This window comes from Dasypus novemcinctus, chromosome 30, assembly GCF_030445035.2.
Source record: "Dasypus novemcinctus isolate mDasNov1 chromosome 30, mDasNov1.1.hap2, whole genome shotgun sequence".
Taxonomy (NCBI): domain Eukaryota; kingdom Metazoa; phylum Chordata; class Mammalia; order Cingulata; family Dasypodidae; genus Dasypus; species Dasypus novemcinctus.
In genome coordinates this window covers 41,971,193-41,983,527 of record NC_080702.1, presented here as the reverse complement: position 1 = coordinate 41,983,527, position 12,335 = coordinate 41,971,193, and the positions used below count along the sequence as shown (strand labels likewise).

The window sequence follows — 12,335 nt, the reverse complement described above, 5'->3', positions numbered from 1 at the left end:
GGCAGAATTCCCATGCAACAATACTTCAGCAACATACCACACCATTGTGGAACATTTGTCACAGACTATGAAATTTATCATTAGACTAGTAGACTATTATCAAATAGCATATTTGGTATATCTATTCCATACACCCCTACACTTAACACATATATCTTTGACATTAATGTAATGCAAGCATATTAAGGTATGGTTGTTAATAAATTTTAATTGGGTTTTTGCTTTCCTAATGTTGGATATCAAGAATTCTTTGTACTTTTGAAAACAAATAATTTATTTGATAAATGTTTTGCAAATATTTCCCCAAGTCTGTTGACTTTCTTTTCACTCACTTATCAATGTCTTTCACGGATCAGAAGTCATCATTTTAAGTACAGCTAATGCATTTTGTTCTGTCATGGGACATGCTTTGAGTGCTATATCTAAACACTCATAACCAAAACCTGGACACTTAATTTTCTTGTATGCTTTATTCTGTAAGTTTATACATTACATCATACATGTGAATGTATGATTCATATTGAGTTAACTTTTGTGAAATGTACACAGTCTGTATCTAATTTCTGCTTTTGTTTGGCATATATATTTCCCATTTTTCCAGAACCATTTGTTGAAAATACAACACTTTCTCCATTGAATTGAGCTTTCTCCTTTGTTATAGAACATTTGGTGGCACTTGCATGGCTCTATTTCTGAGTTCTCTAACACTAGATTAGTGTCTATTTTAAAACGGCAGCACGGTTTGGTTAATTTTTTAATAAGTCTCAAAATCAGTTAGTGTGGTCCTACAACTCTGTTCTTCCTCAGTATTATACGGGCTTTCTAAGTTTTAGTCTTTCAATAAAATTTTAGAATTAGTTTGTCAGTAACCTCAAAATAACTTGCTTGCATTTAGAACTGGTTTGAGTTGAATGTACATATCAGGTTGGAAAGAAATGGCATCATAGCAATATTGTGTATTACAAATGCTAAAGCAGAATACCTCTATTTAATTAGTTATTTAAAACTCTTAATTGTAGTAAACTATACACAACTCAAAATTTTCATTTTACCTATTTTAAATGTACAGCTGTTAATATTAATTACACAGAATATTTTACAGCCATCTCCAGTATCTAGTACCCCAACATTTCAAAGCAGGGTACAAAAAAACTGATAAAAAATTTTGCTGAATGAAATAAATTATACAGAATTTGTGGTGAAAAGTGTTGCCATGAGAAAATACTTCAATTGTCAACAAGTATGGCTAGTCAGAAACAGCATCCAAGACAAGCAGGAGTGAGTGGCAGGTGTAGCTCAGTGTTGAGCACATGCTTTGCATATATGAGGTCCCTAGCTCAATCCCTGTTAGAAAGTTTAAAACAAAAGAGTAAAAGGAGCCTTAGTTTCCTCGTTATTTCCATATTAAGTATACTAGTTGTATCTATATAATAATATATTTAATGTATTTACAGACCATAGCATTTATATTAATTTGCTGATAGCTCTTTGTGTCTAAATTTGCATTTCTCTGTTCTCTTCCAGGAGCTGCATTGTATATATGGGAACAGAAAACCAAACACGTGTTTCAGAATTTATCCTCTTGGGCCTGTCTGAAGATGCAGAAATGCAGCCCTTCCTCTTTGGGCTGTTCCTGTCCATGTACCTGGTCACTGTCTTTGCAAACATGATCATCATCATGGCCATCATCTCAGACTCCCACCTCCACACACCCATGTACTTCTTCCTCTCCAATCTGTCTTTTACAGATATCTGTTTTACCTCCACCACTGTACCAAAGATGCTGCTGAATATCCAGAGAGAGAGCAAGACCATAACTTATGAAAACTGTCTCATCCAAATGTATTTTTTCATGCTTTTTTCAGGATTAGACATCTCCCTCTTGACTGTGATGGCCTATGACCGCTTTGTTGCCATCTGTCACCCCCTGCAATACATGGTCATCATGAGCCCCTGCGTCTGTGGCCTCCTGCTACTGGCATCCTGGTTAGTGAGTGTTTTGGTCTCACTTTTGCATGACTTAATGGTTTTGCGATTGTCTTTTTGTACAGAGTTGGAAATCCCCCACTTTTTCTGTGAACTTAATCAGGTGGTCCAACTGGCTTGTTCTGACACCTTCCTCAATGACATAGTGATGTATTTTGCAGTTGGGTTTCTGGGTTTTATTCCACTCACTGGGATCCTTTACACTTACTCTAAGATTATATCCTCCATTTTGAGAATTTCAACAACTGAAGGTAAATATAAAGCATTTTCTACTTGTGGGTCTCACCTCTCAGTAGTGTCCTTGTTTTATGGTACAATTTTTGGAGTGTATCTTAGTTCTGCTGCTACACAAAACTCAAGGGTAAATGCAGTAGCCTCAGTGATGTACACGGTGGTCACTCCCATGCTGAACCCCTTTATCTATAGCCTTAGAAACAAGGACATAAAGCAGGCCTTTAAAAAGCTTTCCACGCGAGAAACATTCTCTCTTTAAAATATTATTTTGCCTCAAGTTTAGAAATTTTCTCATGATTAACTGAGATCAAACCCTTAGAGATCTAAATCTAGGTAATTTTATCAGTGTGTAGAAAAAATCGGTCAGATGCCTAATTTCTAGGATTCTCTCACTTTAATTTTTTACTTCAAAACACCTCTTTATAATGTAATTGCCTTTAAATTATTTGAATTCTCTGTCCTTTTCCTTAATACAATATTGAAGACCTAATCTTTTCCTTGAATTTTTAGCAGTTAAAATTTTAATCCAGGTACATATATAATTATAATAGTTTTTGGAAAATCAATGAGTACTTCAGTTTCTGACAGATGAAAGCAATTACTTCTTTCTTATATGGATTTGGTGAAAAAATAATCTGTCATATCAAAGACTTTATAATTGTTGCAAGTTTGTGTTAATTGACTGAAAATAATCACACCCCGAACTTGAGTTATCATCCGATTAATTTAGCAATAATCCACATTAAACCCCTCATATATACCTTTCTCCTGCGCATTCAACATAAGATAGATGAGGCTGTAATAGACATTACAACCCCTGATTATTCAAACATTGATGATGTCCCTAATCTCTGATTCTTCCACAGATGCAATGTTACTGTTTGACAATTTTTTCGATAGGGAAAATACTTCAGGAAATTTCTCTTGGAGTTTCCCACAATAATAGTCTTCATTTATAGACCATAAAAAAAACAAAGCAAAATGAAATAAAAGGTCGATACAATTGGAAGGATATTCTGTTTTAATTGACTAGAAGATAAATATTATGAAAATATCCACTAAGCAAACTGATTTATATTTTCAAAGACACTCACAATTAAAATCCAAACAGCATATTTTACAGTAATATAAAAGTAAATTACCGAATTTATTTGTAAGTTACAGGGCCCCAAATAGCCATAATAAGCATCCAAAAAAAAAGTGTGAATCCTAAGTTCTTATTCTTCCTGGCATTTTAGTGTATTAACAAGCTACTATAGTCAAAACAGCATGTTATTGGCATAGTGATTGACATATTGATCACTGGAATCAAACTGATTATTCATAGACGGGCTCTCACACCTACAGGCAACTGAGTTTTGATTAACCTACCAAGTCCACTTTACTGGGACATTGTAGTCTCTTCAACTAATGTCCTTGGAGAATTGGATATACTTAAACAAAACAAGGAAAGAGGACCAGTATCACACTCCCCAAGAATCATCTCCAAATGCATCAAAGATCTCAATATGAAGGTCAGGAAAATTCCTAAAAGATAAGGTAATGTAACTTTTTCAAGATCATGTGGCATGTGGGATTCTCTTAAACCTTAAATTGACAGCATGAACAACAATAAAAAAAACTAGGTGAATGGGACTGCTTCAAAATTAAAAATGTCTGTACCTGAAAGTACTTTGAAATGAGCATAAAAAGTCAGCCTATGAAATGAAAGAAAATGTTTGGAAGTTGCACATCCAGCAAGGGTTTAATATACATGATATATAGAGATCCTACAACTCAGCAATACAAAGACAAATGGACACAGTAAAATCTGTGTGAAAAACTTGAATAAACATTTTTCTAGAGAAGAAATACAAATGGTGAAATGTCATGTGAAAATGTTCAATAACATTAGTTATCAGGGAAATTGAAATCAAAGCTACAATGAGATATCATTTCACACTTAATAGAATGGCCACTGTTGGGAAGGAAAAAAAAAAAGAAACAACAAGTGTTGGAGAGAAGGTGGAGTGACAGCAGTGCTTATTCACAAATTGTGGAAGTGTAGAATTTCACAGCCACTGTGGAAGTCTGCTAGGAAGATTCTAAGGAAGTTAGATAGAAATCTACAACATCACATGCAATACCCTCCCTAGGTGTATGTCAAGAAGAACGGAGGGTAGGGACATGAACAGACAGCTACACAATAATGTTCACAAAGGCATTATTCAAAATTGTCATAAAATGGGAACAAACTAGGAGTCTATTAGCTGATGAAAGGATAAACTATTGTACATACATGAGATGGTTATTATTCAGCTGTTAGAAAAAATGAAATAATGAAACATATGACCACAGGGATGAACCTGCATGACACTATTTTGAGTGAGTCAAGCCAGATACAAAAGGCCAAATACTGTGTGATTTCAAAATTGTGAACTGAATATAATGAGCAAACTCATGGAGTTAATAACTGGAATAAAAGTCACCAGAAAATACTGTGAGATTAGAGAATGGGAAGCTGAGTTTTAATCTGTGCAGAATTGCTAAAAAAGTATATTTGGAAATATTTGGAAATGCATAGGAATGGTGAAAGCACATCATAGTGCTCGTAATTAGCATCTCTAATATATGAGTATAATAATGGCTGAAATGGAAAGCCAATGGTTATGTATATCATTAGGCAGAAAGCTAAATAAGGAAACATGGAACTGTTTAGCATGGCAAACGCTCTTGTGAAAAATAAGTACTGTCAGTAGTGTACATATGAGAATGTTTATCTATGAATCAGAAACATAAATGCTAATGTTATAAGATGCTGATATCAGGGTGATATGTGGGCCAAAATATAAGTAAAATATTTTATGGACTCTAATGTATACTAATAGAATAATAAAGATCCTTCAATGGGAGGTGATGTGTGGAATTTTTTGTGATCTATGTGTCTTTAAAAAAGACAATTTAATAAAGAAATGAAAAAATAAAGCATGTGTAGTAACTGAAAGAAATTAAATAAAATATTTTATATTGTTAGACTTTGTCTATACAAAATGCAAATGCAAATAAATTATAGAGATGAAAATAGATTAGCAAATATACACGAAAGGAGAAGCATAGCAATTATTGAGAGGTGACTAAAAGGGGTAGCAAGTTTTCTGTGTTTGTTTTGTTTTTGTTGTTTTTCTTTCCTTTTTTGAATTAATGAAAATGCTCTTATATTGACTGAAGTGGTGAATGCACAATTCCATAATTACACCATATGCCACTAATGATACACTTTGGATAGATTATATGGTTTATGAATATCTTTCAATAAAATTCATTAAAAAAGTAATTTGAATATTTTGACCACAGTTAAGTATGACTTTTTCAAGCATTATTCCCAGATATTAGGAAATACTATCATGGTTTTTATGGAGACTTACTGTTTTATTTGTGAACTTGAGAAAGGCTAATATTTTGTTCAACACCAGCCCCAGAGCCATCCTTTTCACTGTCAAACCAGAATGACATTTTGGGATTAATAATTGCTCTGAGTTTGTGTCTAATTTTGGAGAAAATGTGATCTGTTTACTTCTTTAAATTTTTTTTTTAAATTGAAGTATATCATTCATACATGAACACACATAAACAATAAGTGTATGGTAAATATTGTGAACTTACAAAATAAAAATACATAACATCACACATGGGTCTCATACATCATCCCTCCATCAACTTTTTGCATTGTTTTGAAACATTTGTTACAAAATATGCGAGAGCATCATCAAAATATTACTACCAACTAGAGACCTTATCTTACATTTGTTGTATTTTTCCCCCAACCCATACTATATTTTAAAAATATATTTTTGTTACAGAAATTCTGAACTTGCAAAACAATCATACAGATATGTAGATTTCCCACACAATTCCACACCCTGATTGGTGGTATTAGTCTGATGATATTGTCTCATAATCTTGCAATTTATTTTAAATCACTTCATATAGTTTGACAAAGCTGTGAATTCAATGTATTTTGAAATTTATCAACCCATAGGTTCAGACTCTAATTTTGAGTCATTTCCACATTTGACTATAGTTTTTAGAGAAAACAGATTTGACTCATACAGTCCTAGAATATTTCTGGTTTTTGATTGTGCCTTAATCTGAGATTTAAATACTCACAACTTGTAATTTTTTAATGGTCCTTCCAGTTCAATTAAAGGAAATCACTTGGTCCATGTTTCTTGGATTATGATTCTGAATAGAATAATTTAACACATAAACCAGTCACCTTGAAAAAATTTTCCCAAGGCAGTGTTTTTAGTGGAGACTTCAAGCAGTATATTGTGAGTCAAAATTGCCTGTGTTATACATGCACTTGTGGTTTCCATTTATCCAATGGAAATTGTGTTATTCTTATTCTCATACTCAATAACATTTACAGCAATTCCCAGATCAATAGCCTGGACGTCTGTATTTATGTAACCAGTTCTTTATCAAATAATTTCTGGTATGAAATAGTTTATTTAAGCAGAACCTCTTCTTCAAAATAATTCTTAGAACATTGTGAACAAACTTAGTAAGCCTTTACTCTGAATATTTTTGAGAATTCTAGATGTATATCTTTCAAGTAACCAGAAGCAGAAAACACTGAAAAACAGGCCAACCAAGAAAGTTGATACTTCTGTTATCATTAGGAACACTGTATAATCAAGAAGATTCCATTGACATTGTTGATTTGACAAATATGCTGTATTTTCAATTGTAATCCAAACAGTAGGGCACTCTTGCTGTAAGGGTTGGTTAAATAGGCTAGTTCACCTTCCTCTGGAGTATGGGAGTGTAAACCAGAAGAAAGGAGAATTGGTTGTTAAGAACCAGTCCACACTACTCACAGCACACCATATCCTATAGAGCTGATGGAGAATGCAAACATAATCTGTGTGTGTATTTTAGGAGAGAGGGCAATTGTAGCTCTTTCAAGACTCACAAGACATTCTCCTGATTCCTAATACAGCAAGACATAAGAAAGAAAGTAAACCAAGTACAATTTCCATTATGTATATTGATGCAAAAGCCCTCAACAAAATATCTAGCCTATCATATCCATCAGAATATTAAAAGAATTATCCCTATGATCAAGGGAGATTTACTCCAGGTTGCAAGGATGTTCAACACAAGAAATTCAATCAATACCACATTAATAGGAATAGTCACATGAAAATCTTTATTGATGTAGAAAATGAATTTAATAGAATTCAATGTCCTTTCCTGATAAAAAACACTCAGAAAAATAAGATTACAAGGTGTCTTCCTCAATATGATAAAAATAATTTGTATATAAAAACCCTAGCATATAAATACTCAATGCTGAAAGAATGAAAGCATTCCACTTGATATTTTGAACAAGACAAGGTACCTGATTTAACTAAGCTAGAGAGTATTATACTGGAATCCTTTTCCTAGAGGAGGGAGTTTTGCAGAGATCAAGTAGATACCAATGCCTGTGCCATAGAACAAGAATTCAACTCACAGGAAAGACCCACAGGTGGAAAAGGCATCATACTTGCTTCTGGTTGATGAACTTCTCAGAATAAAGAAGACAAACTCAGAGTAGATGAGGAGGACTCCAATGAGAGGAAAAACACCTATAGCAGTAACTACAGAGTACTCACATTGGTTATTGATGAGGATGTCAAAACGGATGAGCTTAAGTATTTCAGGAAAACCACAAAAAAATATGATTTCTATGTTTGTTCAGAAACAGAGTTTAAAGATGGCAAGGTTTCCAACAGGGCCATCAAGACAGTGAGACATCAGGACCGAAAGCACACAGGACACAGTGCTGGGGTTAATGAAGACCATGTATTGCAGGGTGTGACAGATTGCCACAAAGTGGTGATAAGACAATCCCCCAGGAGTAAACTCTCCTGGGATCCATAAACCATGAAAAACAATAACTGTGTGAGGCAGCCTGCATAGGTGATCATTTTTTCTGAGTATGGATGTTTACCAGTATTTTTGGGATGATGTGGAGGAGAACCTGAAGTCAACCATGAGCAGATTGGAGAGGAAAATGTATATGAGTATGTGGAGGTGGGAGTCTGAGATGGTGGCCAAATGATGCGTCAGTTCCAATGGAGGCGACCAGGTAAAGGGACAGAAACAGACCAAGGAGAACGAGTTAAAATTCTGACTTCAGTGATAACTCCCAAAACAGAAATTCTGAAATACTTGTTTTATTTTCAGATTCCATGTAGATTATATAACTACCAGGGCAGAGACAAAAACAACAATAAATAATCAACAAACAGACCATGCAAAAATGTGATTGTCTTTAATGACAAGTGAGTAAATTATTAAAGTCCTGTGTTTTTGTATATTTATCTACACTTGGAAAAGATGATCCTATACTACCTTATCTCACATATGTCCATTTTGTGAGATTCTATTCTATATCATTGCACAATTTAGAACACATAAATACTGCTAATTTCTTTTCGAGAATTTATAATTAACCGTCTTTCATTCAAAATAAGGTAGAAAAGATTCATAACCAATAAAGTAATTGCTCTATCAACCAGAATTGCCTCAACAAATTAACCCCATTGGGGATTTTTTTTCACAGAAAAGTTAAAAATTTTCAATAAAGTCATGAAGAATATGCTTGCTAGAATCACTATCCATTAATTTGATCTAAAGACTTAAGACAGTAAAAATAAATTTGTTGATGTAGGAAAGGAAAATCATCTCTCTTACAGATGATGATAGACAACTGAAAACACTGATAGACATCACTTGGGAAATTATCAAAACTAATAAGGAGAGGGGTCATGCAAGTGAACCTGCTGCCGCCACGCAATGCTATACTATTGGGAGAATATGATCTTTTCAATGAATGCAGTTATGACAACTGGATATACTTTTTGCAAAAGTTGTTAAGAGTTTGATTGGACTGAGTTGAATCTGGAAATAGCTTTGGGTAAAATTTACATTCAACAATAACTAGTTTTACAATCCTATAATATGGAATATCTTTCCATGTATTTTATTCTTCTTTAACTTCTTTCAGCAATTTTGTTTTGTTTATATTTTTGTGTGTATGGTCCTTTACATTGCTTTGAACTTATTCCTAAATATTTAATTATTTTAATTGTTTTTGGAAATGTAATGAGTTTCTTTTTGTTTTTTTTAAAAATTAATTAATTAATTAATTTTTAATGTTACATTAAAAAAATATGAGGTCCCCTTATATTCCCCCAACCCCCTCACCCCACTCCTCCCATAACCACATCCTCCTCCATCATCTTGGGATATTCATTGAACTTGGTGAATATATCTCTGAGCACTGCTGCAGCACATGGTCAATAGTCCACTTTACAGTTTACACAGTAATGAGTTTATTTCCTTTCATATATTTGATTATTATTGTATAAAACATGAGTGATTTTTGCATGTTGAAATAGAAGCCCACCACTTTTCTAAATTCCTTTTTTTGATATAGTAACATTATGGTGGTGTTTTCATGCTTTTCACTATAAAGCATTATATTACCTGCAAATAGGGAAAGTTATACTTCATCCTTATCAATGTGTATATCTTTATTTTTTTGCATTGTCTAATTCAATGTCAACAATGTCAACAATTAAATGGTTTATTTTAATTAATTTAATTAAATGAAGTGAAAAATCAATAAGTTCTAAAAATGGTTGGTATTGATGGCTTCACAATATTGTGAATATAATTAACATCACTGAATTGTACATTTGGAATTGATTGAAATGTGAAAAATATATGTTGTATATATATTACAGAGGAAAATTTTAAAATTCAAAATATGTTAACCAAACAAAAATTGAAATAACAATAACAAAGAAAAAACTTCATAAACTGTATTGAGCAAAGGGTGAACCTAAATGCAAACTATGGACTTTAGCCAAAAATACAATTCTAATAATATTACTTCAACAATTGTTACTTGTACCACAGTAATGTAAAATGTTAATTAATAGGTAAGCTTTGTGTGGGTGGTGCCAGTGTTACTGAAGAACTTGGTACTTTTGGCATAAATTTTCCTTAAGCCTACAACTGCTCTAAATAAAGTTTATTAAAGAATTTTAAAAAAATAGTATATCCTGATAAGCTCTCAATTTGAATTGATGTATCATTTTTATGCATAGGCTTCATCATTTATAAAATTAGGAAATGTGTTATTAGACTTCTTGCTTACCTTTAAAGGATACGTTATATCCAAATGATATTACAGATTTGTATATGATTTGCAAGAATTGGATCAATGGAAAAGTCAGCATGACAGAGAAACAAAAACAAACTTTTTTGCCAGAAACTTCCTTGTTACAGTAACAAATAACAAAGTAGTTAAAAAATAAAGAAGTAAAACAAGAAACGTATGCTTATTTTATGAATGCTTCAAAATCAGTAAGTTGAAGACTCCAGTGAAAAATGCACAAAGAGGAATATTACAGGGAAATTCTCTTCAGTGAATTAGGACAGCAGAGCCCACTTTGAATCTCACCTCTGGAAACATCAAAGCCTAGGAAAGTAGAGATTGTAATACCTCAGTGGAAAGATTCACCAATGAGCAACATCTACTGACTGGGCTGGAAATTACATGCATAAAAACTGTTTTTATGTTTCTTTGTATTCTAAACACTGGTAAGTCCCTGGAATTTTTCTGATAAAAGGAGATGGGTAATTTTGAAGACTTAGAAAAAACTGAAACAAAGAAAAGCTGTGAAAAAAATAGATAGAGCAAAGAAATTGTCCATCAGAGTAAATTCATCAATATATTCACATGCATTGATATTAGCAAAAACTCACCTAGCCTTATTAAGAAACCAGAAAGAGGGTCTAGACAAAGAATAAACCAAATATCCTCAAGAGGTACAGGACTTAAGACAATTAGTCAATGATAACCACACAGCTCTCCTAAATGAATTCAAAGAATTAAAAGAAAGTATGACTAATAATAAAGCATTTTAAGAATGCACTGGGTAAGCATAAAGAATAATGTGAAGGCTGCAAGAAAAGAAACAGAAAATAAGTTAATGAAATACACAGTAGATGATATTAAAAATACATTTGTGACATAGAGGAACAGAGTTGATATCCTTGTAGACAGAATTAGTAATTTTGAGGATAGAACATCTGAACTGGAAAATACAGGAGAAAGGAAGGAGAAGAGAATGAAAAATATGGCAAAGGGACTTAAGGAGAGCTCTAAAAATAACTGAAATGATAAAAGCACAACTATGTATTTATACTAAATACCATTGATTGTACACTTTAGACAGATTTATGCTTTATCAACATGTTTCAATAAAATTTTATTTAACCTCCATCATAGGAAAATTGGCAGCATTAAATAGCTTGAGATTTATGAAGTACACAAAATAGTATCTTGTGTGTGTATATATATATACATATATATAATAAGCATTGCGTAGATTTCTTAAATAAATTAGATTTCACTGCCATTTTTGCCCATTTAAAAATTATTTGTTAATATATATATATATTTTGCAAGACAACAAAAAATAAATAAAAACAAAGAGTATCTACAACTGCAAGCAAAGCAATTCTTTCCATTTGTCCCATAAGATCTAAGCCCCCTCTCAATATGAATCTGAATGGGCCTCATCAATGCAACATCTTCAAAACTGAGGAAGACATAAACGTAAGGTGGCAGGGCAAGTATGAACCAAAGTAGACATTCTTATTCTGTTAATGGAAGATCGTGTAACACTGGTCTAAAAAAGTGTTCGCTGGAATTTATGAAGTTAGAGAGATGGAAGAATAGTTGTAAAATGGGGCATACTTGGGACATTGAATATACTTTTTGTTAAAATCTTTAAAATTGTATGGTACAAAATATAAATCAAAATGCAAACTGTAGAGGGTGGTAGTAGCAATGCTTCAATATTTGTTCATCAATTGTACCAAATGTACCAATCTAATGGCACCAATGAAAGATGTTATTAATAGGGGGAAAGTTGAGGTATATAGGAATCCCCACATTTTCAGTGTAATTTTTTCTGTAATCTATAACTTCTTTAAAAATAAGAAAATGAATGAAGCACTGATATATCTTACAAGATAGATGAACATTGAACACATTCAACCATCTAATC

General features: G+C 32.7%; 1 protein-coding gene across 1 annotated transcript; it reads left to right on the top strand.

Moving 5' to 3' along the window:
- The first annotated feature begins 1,540 nt into the window (after window positions 1-1,540).
- Window positions 1,541-2,479, top strand: LOC131276847 (olfactory receptor 7A10-like). Its single transcript, XM_058290422.1, has one exon. It carries the CDS (start codon window positions 1,541-1,543, stop codon window positions 2,477-2,479), a length of 939 nt encoding a protein of 312 aa, XP_058146405.1.
- Window positions 2,480-12,335: the final 9,856 nt, after the last annotated feature.

Bases quoted from the DNA above. Each gene is read 5' to 3' on its own strand.
- LOC131276847 (XM_058290422.1), top strand. From the start codon at position 1,541: ATGGGAACAGAAAACCAAACACGTGTTTCAGAATTTATCCTCTTGGGC.